Source organism: Sparus aurata, chromosome 17 (genome assembly GCF_900880675.1).
Source record: "Sparus aurata chromosome 17, fSpaAur1.1, whole genome shotgun sequence".
NCBI classification, from domain to species: domain Eukaryota; kingdom Metazoa; phylum Chordata; class Actinopteri; order Spariformes; family Sparidae; genus Sparus; species Sparus aurata.
Window position 1 is genome coordinate 3,970,223 of NC_044203.1, and position 18,321 is coordinate 3,988,543.

Sequence of the window (18,321 nt, forward strand, 5' to 3'; positions counted from 1 at the left end):
CAAGTTCAATGTAGTGGAGTTTGGCCGACTGAAATAGTTGATCTGATCCTTCGGAGTCGCTACACTTACTGTACCTGCTGCTACACTACACACCTCCTGCAGCATTGGTCTCCATCTCAGTTGCTTCTGCTAATCCACATTCAGACTCACAGCAGGCTTGCTGTTCTGTGTTGGTTAGCTCCATAGATTACATATCCATGGTTACCTCTTCATCCTCCTCTTGCTCATTGTGTTCTTCCTCTTGCTCATATTCCTCACTGTCCTGTCTTTCTTCCTGCTGTGCTGGCTCAGCTGTGTCACTAACATTAGTGCTAGCAGTATTAGCGCTAGCGCTAGCTGAAGCTGCACTTTATTTTAAAAACAAATCAGTCAGTTAGCAGCATTTTTCACCATCAGCCAACAGGATCTCTTAGATTTCTCTCTCTCTTTCCCCGCTCCCCCCTTGTGTCGATTGATGCCTCGGTTCATTTTTTTTGCTAGCTTAATCTCAGTTAACTTCCAACAACCATGCAGACGCAGGCTACTAGATTCAGTCTTGAAATTCCCAGAACACATTGCTACATTTTAACTTTTGCAAACAAATAATCAAATAAAACAAATGCAGGTAAATGTGTTTTATTTCAAACCATGCACATTTTTGAACAGCTGAATAAGAAATTTCACTACAAAATAATGCAGACTGATGTAAAAGTTTGTGACTGTAGACTGTAGAGGGCACCATTACTGTGATATAGAGACTCGCATGTGGTATAAAAACTGATCAGGTTGCTGTTCTGGTAGGTGTGAAGGAATTGGAGAAATTTGGCTATCACTTAGTTTAAGAACATTATTGATGCTTGAAAGGGGGCCGAGAGAAATGATCTTGGGGCTGCCGTTTACAATTAAGGGCCGCATGGCTGCGACAATCATGTCACTCTCTGATATTGGTCGGCCGGCCCAAATGGCCTACAAGGGCCCGCAGCCCCTCTGGCATCTGTCTAAATTCCAGATTACCAGTCCGTCACTAGACAGCTGGCATCATGAGGTGAAGAGGGGACATCAGCAGAGACTGGAGAGAGACCTCAACACCAAAAGCAGTAAAAATATGTGGCAGGTGATACAAAATGTCACAGGCTACAAAAGCAGGAGCGCCCCCATCATGTGTGAGGTCACACTGCTGGATGAGCTGAACAGTGAAAATATTACATCTCCTCAACAAAGACTCAGCTGTGAAGTCTGCTCCACCTCCAGAGGACCAGCCACTGTCAGTTACCACAGTCAGTGTTGGGCACGTTACTTTAAAAAAGTAATTAGTTATAGTTACTAGTTACTTCTTCCAAAAAGTAGCTGAGTTAGTAACGGAATTACTCCACTATAAAAGTAACTAGTTACCAGGAAAATTAACTATTGCGTTACTTTTAATTATTCCCCCTTTTGAGCTCGGCATTAATTTTAGCATACTCGGCATCCATGTATTTAGAAAATATCTTCCTGCATGGCGGACCGGCTCCTGTTCTCCCCAATATTTTTGCCAGTGAGTGCTCTGAAGGAGTTTGAGTCAGCAGTTGATAACAGGAGCATGTTCTCAACAACATACCTGCCTATCATTGCATTCAGTTCAGTCTGTGTCAAGTTTTTGTGAAGCTGGAGCAGAAACATCCAGCTGTAGCTGCTCGAACAGCTCCGTGTCCTTATTTGTTAGCGGAGCTCACGTTAGCCACACCTGGCCTGCTGTCATCATCAACGGCTACATCCCACCTTTCCGAAACCCTGCTGTTCCGAACATAGACTTCAATTCTATGGAAGCAAATTTGTACCATAATTCAAATTAAAATGCATTAACAGAAATACTTTTTCATTTTCAGAATGTAGCTGCATTTTTTGACTCATAAATAAAATTTGTAATAAATCATCCAAATTGCATTTTCATTTTCTTTTTCAAGACTGCTCATTATGTTACTTAATTCAAATGATAAGGAAAAGGACATTTAAGATTTAATTTTCCAAAAGATGGCCCAGCAAATAGGTACCAAAATTCAATTTGAAATGTCAAATTTGAAAATTAAAATGCATGGTTGAAACTGCCCTCTCCCATTGGCTGAAAGTGCACCTGAACAACGCTTTTTATCCACGCTGAGGAAGCAAGCTGGATTAAGGAGGTGGACAGACACATTTAGACAAACAGACACACTGTTTCAGGGGAAGATACTAGAGTATATCATGTATTGTATACTTTTAAGCTACTTTGTCCCGCCCCTCCCTCCTCCCTCGCCAAGCTAAAAAAAATGATAAAATAAAACAGCTTTGCAGCTCCGGCTGACTCTGGCTGAGATGACAACAGCTTCAATGAACAGCTTCAGTTTGTAACACGCCACATTTAATAGTCGGTAACGGTAACGGCGTTGTAACGGTGGAAATAGTAATTAGTTAGATTACCCGTTACTGAAAAAAGTAACACCGTTAGTAACGCCGTTTATTGTAACGGCGTTATTCCCAACATTGACCACAGTGGATGTGAGAAAACTTGCTAGCTGAACTTATTACTGACATTTTTAACTTTCAGTCACTCTCAAAGGAGACTGTTCCCTCCTTCCTCAGACAGCCATCATCGTCCCCTTACCTAAAAGTCTGCTGTGTCTAGTCTTTATGACTCTGGCCCTGTGGCTCTCTTTTAGAAACTGGTTCTTCAGCACATCAAAGACAACATCCCTGCCAGCCTGGACCCTCACCAGTATGCTTCCATAACCAACAGAGCCACAGAGGATGACATATCTACTGATCTTCACTCAGACTTCACACACCTGGACAATAAGAACAGCTATGTCAGGATGCTCAGTATTCAACAACATCTCACTCATGAAGCTGATCGAAAATCAGCCCCCTCCTGTTCACACTGTACACCCATGACTTCACTTCCAGAGAGTGGTGCACAGAAAACAATCTACTGCTCAACGTCAGCAGAACCAAGGAGTTGATTGTTGAGTTTAAAAAGAAGGAGGCAAAGACACACACCCCTGTCTATATCAGTGGAGCTGAGGAGGAGCAGGTGAAGAGTTACTGGTGTTGGAACCTAACCACATGGTTCTAACAAATAAGTGACCCTCCGTGCACTTACAAAGCCTGGTAAACAAAGGAAAGAGTATAAACCCAAATATCCAGGAGGTGGTATCGGGTTGCTACAGTCCCCCAGGTTGAAACTGCCCTCTCCCATTGGCTGAAAGTGCACCTGAACAATGCTTTTTATCCACGCTGAGGAAGCAAGCTGGATTAAGGAGGTGGACAGACACATTCAGACAGACAGACACACTGTTTCAGGGGAAGATACTAGAGTATATCAGGTATTGTATACTTTTAAGCTACATTGTTTGTGAGTTTGTGGAGTCCTTTTTGCTGCTGGTTTTGATCACAAAATCCCTATCAAGGACCAACCGAAGGGTGATTCAAGCTTGAGTTCATTCAACGGCCACTGAGTGATAGAAAGGTAGGTATTGTTTATCAATGGCTTTTTCTCCCTCCTTGCTGTGCTGTAAGCGTTAGGTCCTTTTCTCTTCCTCTTCCTCTACTAACACACAGGTACCCACACACAGATGTTTGGGTAAATGCACACCAGAGGAGGCTCGTCCATAGAGGCAGAGGAGGTTGGTCCTCCTCTATTTTTGAGAGGCAAGAGGAAGATCAATTTCAATTTTTTTAAGAAAGAGTAACTGGTTGAAATAAATCATTACCAAATCTCAGTATCATTTATAAAATATTATATATATATATATATATATACATATCATAAAAAGTTTCTTCTTTGGAAGAATATCCACCTTAAAACGGTTGAACAGCGACAGCTGCAGACGGAGGAGACAGAGCAGTCTGTGAGAGGAGCAGGGAGCAGGAAGGTGGGGGCTAGAGGAGGACGGAGGGCTTCTGTCCTCCGTGGGAGGGATCTCCTTCCATTCACTCAGATCAGCATGAAAAAATCCTTAATGCACTTTGATTGGCTATGACACGTAAAATGACGCGCTAAGGGAGGACGTCCTCCTTTACCAATCAGCAACCAGAATGCAAGATTGACAGCAGGTTGGTCCAATAACAGTTCCTAAATTTAATTCTCACATTTATACACAAATCCTGGGCGAAATCTATGGGTGCCGCCATCTTGCCTGCCGCCATTACTGCGTGGCTGCGGACTGTGACTTGCCGGTGCCCTCTAATGGATTTTGAATGGAAGCATCCTGCTTGTGAAAACGTCAGGTGACTTTAAACGCCGGATTCAGGTGTATATTTTGATAAATAACCGCCGGTTCCAAATAAATGTCGGGTCTAATTATTATTATTATTTTTTATTAAAGAAGGAGACGTGACCACTGACACTGCACGTTATTTCTTCTTCGCCTTTTTCACGTGTTGTGCTGCTTTCTGTCAGTCAGTATCACACTGATGATCACCATGGCTCCGGTGCAGCAAAAAAAAAAAGTACAACTTCAAATTCAAACTTTCTGTCGTAAAATATGCAGAGGAAAACTCGGGAGAAGCAGCCGCTAGATGTTTCTCTGTCGACCCAGAAGAGAGTGAGAGAAACGGAGCTTGAGCGTCTGTCTGAGGAGGACAGCAACAGGGCCAGGCTGCCTGCTGGAGGAAGGAAGAAGGCTAGCGAGGAGCCTGAGATAAACATGCGGGGATGAGTTATCAGCAAACGCGCACGCCATGAGAGAGTGTCCCACAAAATGATCAGGGCGATGGAGAAACAAATGTCCGCCACCGTGAGTGACAGCAGAGATGAGGAGTTTGCAGCGAGTGCTGGTCGGCTGAATCGTTTCTTCCGCCGCAACAACTTCACTTGCAGAAGACAACTATTGCCCAGCAGGATGCCAGAGAATTCACCGAGAAGCTGGAGAAGTTTGTGATATTTTCATCCCGGATTTCTGAGAGGGAGGAATTAATCGACTGTCCCAAATTGCCACCTGGTCTCACAACATGTTCTTCCCGGCATTATTGAACAGCATACGTTTTAAAAAAAAAAAAGAGAAATAGAAGAACATTTTCGCATAGCTAACGTCTTCAACAACAGCTACGGGACCAACACGCTACTTCCTTAGCTGCTTTACTTCCGTGTTGCGCCGGATTTATGTATACAACCGTAAACAAAAATACTTCTATTTATTTTACAGCTTTCACTGGCAGCCAGGCTCGGACAAGAAATATGGAGTTTTCAGCGATATTGGAATCGGTTTCAAAGGAAATACAAGCACATTTCTGAAAGAAAAAAAACTGTTCGGAGAAATCAGAGAGAAGCAGTCAGAAACATAATTCATAGTTTTCGTTTCTTTCGTTCGTCCTGCTGGAGGACATAACGTTAGCGGCACGACCGGGACAGCAACACAGTTACAGAGCACACAATACAGAGTAGCAACAAAGTCACTGTCGTGAAAGTTGAAGGTTGAGTGCTAATGTAGTACACGGGGTAGCGCAGTTGCTTATCATACAGGCGACTGGGGTTCGAATCCTGGAAAGGATTCAAATTTGATTATTTTTTTGTCTTGTATATTAGCCATTTAATGAAGTCTTGTAAGTCATTGTTTTATTGCTTAATTTTCATTGAATATAAGAAAGTAGGGTTAAGTAGTTGACTTGTATAAAATAACATGACACCGTGGACTGGTTTTCCTCCTGTCCTCCCCAATTTTTTCAGTCACCAGCCGCCACTGATGCACACACATAGTCTCATGAGCTGCTTGTTGAAAATGAATAGTTAATATCAGGCACATGTGTTTCAGGAGCACCTACACCAAAGTCAAAATCTCGGAGTCTAGCCCTGTCCAAACCACTCCGTGATTAAAGGCACATGTTTGGTCGACAGAGGCTGTTCTGCCATGGTCTGTTCAAGCCTCACACGGTCACCTCCACTGACCAGCCCTTGGCATGACATGGCCACGTCCACCATCCTTAACACTCTGTGCCGTCTTCCAAGAGATGGCTGGCTCTCTCTCTCCTTCTTTGTCTCTCTACACACACATACACACGTTGTTGCTTGAGTTTGTCTGAGTGTTTTAGTTTCATAGTTGAGTTGCTGTAGTTGAATGATCATGATTGATTCAGCTGTTCAAATAATTACTATTAGTAATTATTAACTGCTAATAACCACACCTGCCCTACATTTTGGAATTACCACCACTGAGAACCTGTCTTGGTCATCACACATACAGGTTGACATGAGGAGAAAACCTCTGTTCCCAGGTACAGTGTTGTAACAACTCTGAGACCACAAGTTGGCATGTGGTCTCCTCCTGTAAAGAAAATCCTCTTGGTGGAAGAACAGTCTAGTGTGTGGATTGCCAGGACAATAGTTGGTGGTTTCAACAGAAGGATTCTCAGCTCAATTGGCGTGAAATCTTATGACAAAAGCTGCAGTGAAAGGCCACAAGAGGAAAATAGATGTGTTACGGTTGGGAGAAGTGGCAGAAAGAGCCTTCTCCGGCATAAGAGGGAGGACTCGCTGGAATCCACCAGGAGAGGGGCAGTGACCTGGCCACCACTGCTGACCCACCAATTGGAGGTTTGAGGTAAATAACTGAAACATTCTGAGAAGGTTGGGCACCACCTGACAACATTGCCTGGCCAAGCTACACCCATTAGCAATGAGTATATTGAGATATCTCAAGATAAGCCAAACCTGCATATGAAGGTAGAAATGTAAAAAAAAAAGTCTGATATTTTATCGAGACAACCCTATGCCAGTGAGATTCATATTCCTGGAGGGCACAAAAACAACACAAAAAAATCTGTTTTTGTAAATGAACCCCTAATATCCAGACAACTGAGTGTCTCAGCTTCCAACTTTCTTATCATTGTCCTTATTTATGAATGTTAGTCCTGAGGCTCTCCCACATGGAGACCTTGACCCTGCACCTGCTGCTGTAACTTAAAGACAAACGTGTTTCAACTCAACTGGACATATTTATTATTTGACATCTTTGACATTGGACACAATCATTTTCGCTGTATTCAAACTGACAGCTGCTGGATTTTCATGATCATTATTTGTGATGACATAGGCCTGTCATAGATGCTGATGAAAAAATAAATAAATAAATAGTGCTGCTTGTGACTGCTTGTGCTGTAGACTGTCATGTCTGCTGGGTTACTTAGTAACTTCTCGACTACGTTGCCACTCACCAGTAAGTTTGTGCCCTCATGCTTTAAGACCTGTCCCCTCCATGGATATTTGTTCTAGAGCTGACAACTGTGTAGCTAAGCATTGTAACTGTCCAGAGATAATCAAAATTATATTAAATGTGGATTGATAAGTTTTATCTCATACTGTTAACTGAATCATATGTGACATATGACAGTGGAATTTATCCTGTATCATTTACATTGAAGCTTGTGAGGAAGGGCTCTTTCAGGACAGGAGGAATGATTACTTGGAGCAAAAACTATTTCAGTGTTTCGAAGGGGAAATTTAAATTTAAATTGTGAATATTAAAGTTGGGGCATAAATCTCTGCAGATCATCACATGTGTGCTAACAGTTTATCTGTGTGTGTCATACAGTTGTAAAGCTACATCTCTGTCATCAGTGGGAGACTGCTGTGCCTTTCAGCGTCTGTAGGAACTACCAGAGATAACCATTCACACAACCCTCTCTAAATGCTAACAAATGAAGACTTTAAAAGTGCCTCAGACATGTTTGTCAGTGGTACATGTGATGCATGATGATCCTGTTACTTTTTCAAAGCATCATTGTCCCAACTGTCTGCCCTCAGAGGGGCTCAGTCACCACTCTGTGGCTAAGGAGAGTTCAAGTCACCATAGAGAGGGAGTCAACCCCAGACAGACAGACAGAGCAATATGGTGGTTCAATCACCCTGTCATTTTCTTTGTCTCATTCACCCTTTTGTCAGAAACCAAAAGCCTCTGCTTAATAGGACCTTGTTTTCTTTTCCATGTTGGTCTTGAGACATGGTTGTGTTACCCTACAATGGAGGCAGGGTGTGTGCAAAGTAACGTCCCATCATATGTGTAATTTTGTCCCATGGTGCTAAATACACAGAGCCAGCCGCAGTGACACGTAGAGCAGAGAGGAGGCAGAGGGCGTCATCAGTCTTCAGTCACACTGGTTTGCCAAACAGAAACTCAAATTTAACTCAAATTAAAGGGTTTTGGTTGAAACAAACACTCCTTACCTTGCCAACCACCATGGCCACAGAGAGGACATTGGAGGACAGGACATCATAACCAGACACAGAGATGTGGATTAAAAGCCAAAGTTCAGACCAAACAGACCTTCCCAATCATCTCATATGACCCACTTATAGTGTTTGGCACTGTCTGTATATGTAGACACCCTGCCCTCTGTCTGCATTTTCTTATTTTGCTGCTGCTGCTTTGTGCGTCAACCTTTGAGCAGTGGTGTAAAGCCTCCAGCCAATAATAAACAACCAGTTTACCCCGCCGTCTACATCTCTCTCCTCTTCTCTTTCTCTGTAATGGATTTTTAAAGAATTTAAGGTGTTTTTGACTGAGGGTGGAATTGAGCTACTCACACACACACAAAGAGCAGAGAGGCAAACAGTCAAGAGTTGTGCAAGGGTATAATTTTTTAACATAACTGCTGTGAAACAATCAGGAACCAGGAAATAATGTTTTATTTGTCCCATTCACTGCTTTGCTCTCAATAACGCCACTCTTTCTTCATTCACTCTCTAGCTCACTCGACCACCACTGCTTTCTCTCTCTAGCTACCATCCACACAAGTACATTTTCATACAAAAAAAGTTTTTTCAACTTTTGCTACATTTGCACCTAGCATTTACACTACTATGAAGACTTTGGAAATGCTGCAGGCCTGTTCAGAGTCACATTTTAGTAGCAGGCAGAAAAAGAGACTTTAAACTAATGACGCAGACACATCTTCAATTCCTATTCAGGTCTTACCAGTCACAATTTAAAGTAAAAATTCAAGTATCCAGAGGAGTCATTAGCTCTACATGGTGCCTGTTCGGGGTAAAGCCTGCAAGAGCCAGTTCCCTCCTTCTCCCTTCTTCTCTGCTGCAGCTCGTATTCCCTTTCTCGTGGTCTTTTATCTGTTTAAATAAGTTTGTGGTGTTGCCACAGTAGTGAACAGCTTTTCCAACACACATCACAGTTGGCATTGTTTTCATTTACAGTTGTGAAGTTGCTCCAAATGACGCGACTCTTTCGTTCAGCCATCACTGCAAGTCTGATCAAACTAGTGGTCAGGGTGAGCACCGGGGCGCGCTGTGCCTGCACACGACAGGAGAAGGCTTACATGTGTTCACAAAGACAGAACGTTTTTAGACAGCTCTACTTGTTGATTAAATATAAATAAATGAGCACAGTGTAGAACAGTGAAACTGATCCCTTTGTATCCATCCAACTGACACTTGAATCGATCTACAAAAGGAGTTCGTAGTGTAGTGTGTATCGACATTTTTGGATTGATCCGCCCACCTATAATGGACATAGACCATTTTTGTGCCGATGTGTGAAACTCAGCTGTTGAACCGGTGAGGAGGTGCTACCTTTAAACGGTGTGTTTATCAACAGCAGCTATGAATCCTGCCAAGTATGCTTTTAAAGCCAAGTAATGGCGAAAGTTAAAAGTGTAGACTCCAATCTCAGACTCTCAGAATCCATTGAACTGTACATCTAGTCTCAAAGTAACAATGATTTTTCTCTAACCCCTCTCATGTTTTAGTTGCCTTAACTGTGAGGTTTTCTTTTTAGAATAATCGTTTATACGCACTTGTGAGATCAGCTGTACAATCATGTCTACACTAGTGAAACTGTGTTGTTTTATACTGAGAGGTCTTCCTTATATTTGTACATCTATTTTAGTAAAACAATAGTAAAAGTGTATATTGCTCTAAGCATCATTGTCTTCAGAGACCCCATTTAAAATGCACATTTTCCACATTGTGTTTATCGTGTAAAACTTTTATTTATTATACATACAAAGTTCTTCTCTGCTTCTATGACCTTGTGCACCTATGCTGCCTTTTGAACAGCACTCTTAATAAATCATGGCCACTCTTTTCCCCATGTTTGTGTGGTCTCAGTATCTGGCATTTAGTGGTCATCCATTCATAGCAGTGTGACATCTTTCCCACCCACTCAAACCATGAGCCAGCAGGCTCCATGACTGACGTCTGTGTGCAGAGACCCTACAGAGGCTTGTGGTGTATGAGTGTGTGGGATGAGAAACTACAGGGTTTTCTCTGGAGCTCCTGTCTTACTCACAGCCTGGCTCTGTGTTGCTTGATCACTGCTGAGTTAGTGCAGAGGGTAAAGCAGTGAGGCCCACGAACCACCAGGACATCAGAGCGGTCACACACAGAGCTAACTAGACCTTTATGTGTCATACGCTGCCAACCCACCAAACCATGAACCACATAGCCAGGTTATAATTGTATGCCACTTCTGGGGCTGCAGCCTTTAAACAGTGTGTGTTAATACGTCACAGCGGCTGACCTGGGCTGTCCCATTCCAAAGTTCTTTCAAATTTAGCACATAGAGGAATGTTGCTTTCTCAGCCTGAATTTTGATAGCCAATTCACCTAATCAGCCTCATAAAAAGTGAAGTGTTTATTGTTGATTTTTAAGAACCCATCAACACCAATATGACCTTATCAATATAGACTCTGTGTGTGTTTAATATAGCCGAGCCTACAAGTTCTGTGTTCAGTCTCTGTGTGACTGAAATGAGTCATTTTTCGTAGCCTAATGATGAAGCCTGATCCTCCGAGCACTTTCATTTACATTCTTGAATCACGTATGTCCATGCATTCCTTGTTCTGTGGACAAGAGTAATAGAAGAGAAGAAGAGTTTTTAGTCTTTTCATGTCATTATAGGCCACATTATAGAAGGTATAGGTCTGTTGTGTTTCATATGACTGAGTCTACAATTAAAATTATTTATTCCCATCTCATAATATATCAGACTGTGATCCTTTGTCTGCCGGCTCATCACTTTGTCCAAGACCATTTCTTTTTTTCAAAAGATCTAGGCTGTTTGATTGTTCTTTAGAGGTTATTCAAAAGTAACTAAAAAGTAGTGTAATAATATATTACTCTACACAGACAGTAATATTGTAATGTAAAAAGACTTTAAAATGAAGGTAACTAGCAATATGTAATACATTGCATTTTAGAAGTAAGTTGCCAAACACTGCGCTGGGAGAGACAGCATACCTTCTAGCATCCACGAGTATGGATGTGCCAGCTGGACGACCTGTAAGCCTGACTGAACTGCAGATACCGCCTTATTCTACAAGTAGTGACAAGGACACTAGCAGAACACAAAACTAGAGAAGACTCAGTCAGGAAGGATCAGGATTAAGGAGAGACCAACTGTCTGTGGACCCCACATGTAAAACTGTTCCATTTTGGGGGTTGTCTTGCTTTTGCCTCTCCAGTGCACCTGTTGTCACTTTCATTTGCACCAAAGCAGGTGAAAATGATTCACACTCACTTCACATCCCTGGAGTTGAATTGATTCTGTGTTACACTGTGATGATTGTGTGACACTCTGATTATAAAGATAAAAAAGCAAATGTGTTTTTTAGGTATCTTTTTTATTAATATTTTATTTCTTCTGTCATTTTGCCATGTTACAATAATATGTGCAGGGTCTTTTAGAAAATTCATTCACATTTCTTGTACATCTATTGGGGAACATATTTGTAGTCAGAATGTTTAAATAAAATTGAAGGTGACAATGTATTCCATAAAACAAAGGAATATCAATAAAAATAATCAATATGCTTCCACACACTTTCTGCTTCTTGTACACTTAGATAAACTTGTCAAACATGTCTTACATGTGCTGAGACTAATAGATGTTTTAAACATGCTTAGCATTTTATCTTCACTGGCAGCCCTGAGCCAGAGGACAGTCAAGTGTCTGGTCTCTGCTGCCCACAAGTGGATAAAGTAGAAAACACATCGAAAACCCTAAAAGCAGTTATTCAAAGACAATGGCTGATTCAAAGTATCTATGTGTAAACAAGGAACCAAAATTAGGCACATTATGTGCCATTTATAAATTTTTGTATTGTTCCTTAAATATGTCAATAAAAACATCCCACCTTTTGAACATTCATGAACCTGAGCCCTTCAACCTGGATCCAAAAAAAGATTAAGAATAATTGATAGAGATCAAAGCACATAAAATCCCACAGTCTGTCCTGGTTTGATTCTGGGTTTACAGGTCTGAGAAGAACAACCCTGAGTAAGAGCCAGTGGGATGATGTCAGGGTGTCATAAAAGCTGTTCAGGGACAGCGCTGCAGCTGGAAGAGCCTTTGCAGGTTCAGCTGGGAGCTGTGCTGCAGCAGAAGGTTGAGGTTTGGATGTTACACTAACGACTGCTGATTTTGACATTGGCAAAGTAAGTCATGTAAAGATGTGTCCAAGCTCCATCAACCCTGAACCGTGACAAGACTTGCATGATTTAAATAAATCCTGGAAAGAGGTACTGAAGGAGAAGGACGATTCCCACCACCATGAGGCCACAGAAGAACAGCACGAGCCAGATAGGAAAGGATCCTGGAGTAAATGCAAAACAAAGGAACATAAGATCAGGTTAAAAGGTCTGAGCTCATCATATAGAGCCTTACAATGCTTACTGGACGATGATCTAGGACTTACTTCGGTTGGGGACAGCATGTACTTGACAGCGGCTGTCCACAGCTACACTCAACATGGCTGTTTCATTATTCCCTTTGATATTTTTGCCCTTTAGCACATTAGGCAGGAAGGCCAGGTCCGTCACAACAATGCCATGGGACTCCTGTACATAATACAGCTTCTACACACAAAAAGTAGGACCAAGTTGTAATCATACAAAAGGATGTTTGGTTGATTTCTGCATCTGCATCTGCTTCCGTTTGTATCTGTGTGTCAATGCTGTCTTTACCTGTAGGGAGAAAGTGATGTAGATGGCCACGGATCCTGTCACAGTCCCAAGGCCAAGAAATGTTCCAGAGTCACTGTGAAAGACAGGGTTCAGATTGTCATCTCATCTACTCTGCAAGAATTTAATTGGCTTTATCCTAAAAAGTCTGATAATCAGATAGATTGATATCCCTTAAAGGAGAACTTCGGTCGATTTAAACATGCAGCTTCATTGCTCAAGCTACCCTTGACTTGCCAGTACCGAAGACGCGAACACATTTTGTCAGCAAACCGATATGTAGCTCCTTGCACAAACACACTGTTTTAACTACTTTTTTATTAAGTTTGAGTCATACACGCTACAGTGCTGTGTTGTAAGGTGTCTGCTGATGTTGCATAACTTTCGGTGTGAGATGTGGAGCATGTTAAGATGCTTAAAACACAGTGTAAAGTTCTGACCCCATGCTGTTAGCTGTAAACGCTAAATCTGCGTTCACGGAGCTCTGTAATGGTTGGACCAAATGTGTTCGCGTCTTCGGTACTGGCAAGTCAATGGTAGCTTGAGCAATGAAGCTGCATGTTTAAATCGACCAGTTCTCCTTTAAGTTTAGCTGACGATTAAGTGTTCACTTTTTTTTTTTTGAGCAGTGTAGAATTATCCAGTGGTTCCCAACCTAGGGGTCGGGGCCTCCAGAGGTTCACAAGATAAATCTGAGGTGTGCTGAGATCATTTATGGAGTAGAAAATAAGGAAAAAACTCAAATTCTACCCAAATTTGTACAGTTTTTCCAGAACTTTAGTCTAATCTTGCCTTTTTTTGAAGTATTTCCTCCAAGTGTTTAACCTCCAAGAGCCTCAGATATCTATTTAAACAACAACCATATGAGGAGTGGAGAGGGAAACTACTAGTAACAACTCATGGTCACACAATGATTCAATTCAGGCAAACTTTACCTGTTTGGATAAATATGCATATTGAAAACAAGCTATAAAATTGAATACCTAGGAAAAATGGCATTTAAGACTTTTAAATAATTTTTAAGGGCTTTAATTTTCACTAAATTAATTCATCAACTTCTAATACATTTCAAGACCCCGCATACACCCTGAACTCATAGCGCCACCATCACTGACCATTATCTTAAATACTTCAATCAACAATACCCATTTCGCTATAGCACATATTTATTAAACCCGACACAGACAACATAGACTTGGCAAGAGTTAGCAGCTTAATGATTCAACACCACACATTGTCCATATACCCAATATATACCCTAACCCAAAAAAAACATGACAGATACATCAATTCATCCTGTTGCAACATGTGATTATGCTCTAATCTCTGCTCCTATCTCTTCTCCACATCTCAATAGTAACTCCAAACAACCCACCAGCAAAGACCCAGGCATCTTACTGTCCGAATAATACATCCTTTAAATGGCAGGACACAGACTGTGCCTTTGACTTTAGACCAGCTCTTTGTTAGTCTATGGTGCAATACTTGCCCACGATAGCAAAAGACCAATACCAAGCCAATACATTAGATAGAGCATTTATAGCAGGATAATTTCACAAAGCACAAATACCTCCAAATAAAGCACCAAAACGTTTTAGTCATTTCTGGTGAACATCTCATCTCTATTCTTAAAAATGACAAAATAATTGACAGAAAACTGTTAAAACCCACCACACATGAGCACTGCTAATATTACAGCAATGCTAATTCCAAATAAAGACCCAACACTCCTTTCCAGCTACTACCTCTATCTCACATAAAAATTACATAAAAATCCTCAACAAAGCATTATCCACTGGAAACTCAAACAGGGTTAACCAAAGGAAGACACAGATACAATGGCACAAGCTGACTCATCAATATAATTCATCAGACAACCCAGAACAAGGAAGAAAAAATGTCTACACTAGATGCAGAGAAGGCTTTAGATCAAGTCAACTGGATATTCCTATTTACCACAATAAATATATTTGAATTTGGAAAGTCATTTATCAACTGGATCAAAACACTGTACAACTCACCAAAAGCTACAGCCACGATTAATGGCTTAGCATCATCAAGTATTACACAACACAGGTGTCTCTCCCAGATTCTTCAGCTTTCAAACGATTCAATCAACTGGTCAAAATCAACACTTTTACAACTTTCCAAAAAGAGCTGGAATCCAGCAGCCTCATCACCAATGACCGCCTCCTCCACTGACACAGTAAGATACCTAGGTATTTATGTTTCTACCAAGCTGTCAGAGCTTGTGCCTCTCAATTTTAACCTACTTATCAAAACTAGAAACTGGAAGATGACACAAAATGATGGATGAAGTGATCAGTCTCAATAGTAATATTAAGTAAGTAATGTAATAGATCTTTATTATCATTGTACAACGAAATTGAGATGCAACCCATTATTAGTGCAAATTATGAAAGTGCAACAATAAAAACATAAAAACATTAATACTAGGATAAAAATAGATAAATAAAAAACATAAATACCAAGTACACACCTCACATACGTCATTATGTCATTCAATAACCAAAATGACAAAGCTACCCAAAACTAATTATAGTTTTTCACTGGTTCCACGTGGTTTCATTCTCTAGATTCCATTATAACAAGTGTTTTACATCAGTATCAGAAATGTTTTAATTGGCCCACAGAACTAATTTTAAGTTGTAAAATTGTAAATTGTAAGTGTGTGGCATCCTATTTGACAAAAAAGGGAGTAAAGTGAACAAGCTGTTTACACAATAGGCAAGGCAAACTCAGATAAAAAGTACCCCGTCTGAGGCAGGGCTATCAGATGGTCCAGACCAAACCCTCCCTTCCTTGTGTCTAAGGGAAGTCTCTTAGCATCAATGGTTAACATGTAATAATATGACCCTATTAGTTACCTGACAGCTAGACTGGAGATGACCTCAGTTCCACAAGGAGCTGTCAGCATGGGCAAGAAACTCTTGCCATCCCACTTGGTGAGGTAGCAAGGAGGAGGTTTTCTGTCTCGTTTATGGGGAATCTGGACCGTGTAAAGCCTCAGTACGTCTTTTTGGTCTTCCACCTTTCCAAACCTGAAATACATGTAAACACAACCATGTATAATCACTGTCATATCATCTATATGGCGGGGAGAACAGCAGGGATACACATAGGAAGAAGATTACATTTAGAAAGATATTTTGTGTTGGATTTCTTTTCTTTTTTTACCTGCAAGCCATATATCGGTAAGTCTTCTCAGCTATTTGAGGCATGGTTTCAAGCCATTTAAGACCCATAGCCAATTGGCTGCCACTCCATACACTGCAGGCAAAGTCCCGGCCAACAGTCACCAGGTGCTGCAGGAGAGCACAACATATTACTCATTACTGATAAATCAAGAATAATGTTATGATCTAACTATAAAGCAAGGAATCCCTGTATATCTGTCTTTCTTTATGTTTCTCGTGTGTCTTGAGAGCCAAGGGATCAACTCAAGTCGGCAACAGTCGGTGTTAGAAGTGAGTCAGAGTAAAGTCATTTTACACATGCTCTGATAACAGAGTAGCAGAGAAGACAGTGCTTACAGTTGGCCCAGATTGCAGTCAGCATGCCCTCACTTTGGAGAAGCAGCAGGAATACCAGTGCAAGTAACTTTAAAAAGAAGGCAGAGTCATTACATCACTGAATCTCACTTTGGTGCCAGACTGTGGTGACAGCTGTATTGAAATCAATGGAAAATGATGGAAAAACACACTAAAACTCATCATATCTACAACTTCTGATGAAGTAATGCCTACACAAAAATGAAAGAACACACTTCAGAGAGCGTTAACGGCTGATTGTTTTATTTCCCAAATTTGTGTAGGGATGGCCTCTGATTTACGGTAGTACAGTGTCAGACCAATGACTTTCCTGGATTTAAATACAGCTGTATCAACCTTACAGTTTGCTTTAAACTGACCTTAATGAGTCCAACAGGGTAATAAGTGCAATTAGTTGGACCTGCCTCCTTTGATCACAATCTGTCAGTCATTTAAATTTGAGGTCCAGTAATTTTCTGATGACACATCTGACACCGAGGGTCTATTGTTTTAATTAATATCATAACACAGTAGTGTTGTAGAAACAAAAAAATTATGACTAGATTAAATAAAATATTGAAAAATTAATAAGAATAACTTTTAATATTTATTTGGATAAAATAAATTTTCATATGAATTCCGTAATTCAAAAATATTCTTTAGCTTCTAAAGACTATTTGAGTTGATTAAACTCTTGACTAATTTAGACATAATTATAAAGTTTAGAATCATTTATAAATAAGTCAGGTTAACCAAATAATAAATAACAGAATCAATAATTTATTTAAAAAAAATAATCGTTATGAATACTTCTTACCCACATCCATGTTGCTGCTGTGTATGATAACCCTGTACAATCTGTATGGAGTGTGATGTACTTGGATGAGCTGTTCTTGAGAGTTGGCATCAGCAATACTAGATGCCAAGCAATTTAAAAGGCATGCTGTTGTAAAGTAGGCACTGTACTAGTTTACATTAAGAATCCACACCAAGAGGTGTCAAAACTTTACCTTGTTCTCTGGACTCATGTCCAAGTCTTCAATCTCCCCTTCATGTGCTTTGAAGTCATACTTCTTCTTCAGGGATGGAAACTATAGAAGAGTCAAAACATACATCAAAGTCCAGACATCTGTGCCAGAGGTTGTTTTAGACCTTCTTGTTGTCCATCACATCGTAAAAATTCCATCATAATCTATCATTAACATTACCTATTATTCTTTTCAATGGTCAAGACAAAGTTTAATATCATTAAGTTCAAACTTCTTAAATACTGATTTTCGATATCATGTTCTATACAAGGAAACTATAAAAGACACAGTACCATTATAGAACGTCTGACAATCAGAAAACCAGAAAACCACAACTCGAAGCAGATGGATTCATTTTTTCCTTGCAGAGAGCATTAAAACACCACAGCTATTGTGTCTAATCAGGCAAATATGAACAGTGCAATTTTATGGAATTAGACAGTTGTTGGCACACAATGAAAATATGAACTCAATTGACCCACTGTAGCCAAGCCTGAACTCAAACCTTCTGCAAAGACCTAAAGTGGATGCTCCTTGGTTGAGTGTTATTAAAACACATCAAGGGACTGCAGAGGTCAATACAGTACAGTGTTTCCTCTACATTCATTTAGGAGTGGCGGCCTGCCACTCCTAAATCCTAGCCGCCGCTCCTTCAAATGTCTTCTTTTTTTTTTTTATTGTTGCAAATACACCACCGCCGCATCATATAAGAATTCACAGCAGAGTCCTGCACTGGGTCGGGTGTCGCGGGTGCTGAGGTAAACTAATAACTATCTTGCTCAGTATCTACTCTTTGGAGTAGATCCCCCAAACCCCCCCCCCCCCCCCCCCCAAGAACTA

General features: G+C 40.8%; 1 protein-coding gene across 1 annotated transcript in view; it reads right to left on the bottom strand.

Annotated features, from left to right (window-relative positions):
* Positions 1–11,544: 11,544 nt before the first annotated feature.
* preb (prolactin regulatory element binding) overlaps positions 11,545–18,321 on the bottom strand; it is a 33,041-nt gene continuing 26,264 nt past the window's right edge. The window contains exons 5-10 of the mRNA XM_030394096.1: positions 17,464–17,544; positions 16,101–16,228; positions 15,791–15,964; positions 12,906–12,978; positions 12,638–12,797; positions 11,545–12,535 (exon numbers count right to left, since the gene is read on the bottom strand). Coding sequence (XP_030249956.1) covers positions 12,441–12,535; positions 12,638–12,797; positions 12,906–12,978; positions 15,791–15,964; positions 16,101–16,228; positions 17,464–17,544 — 711 coding nt within the window. The 3' untranslated portion in view covers positions 11,545–12,440. The remainder of the gene's footprint in view (positions 12,536–12,637; positions 12,798–12,905; positions 12,979–15,790; positions 15,965–16,100; positions 16,229–17,463; positions 17,545–18,321) is intronic.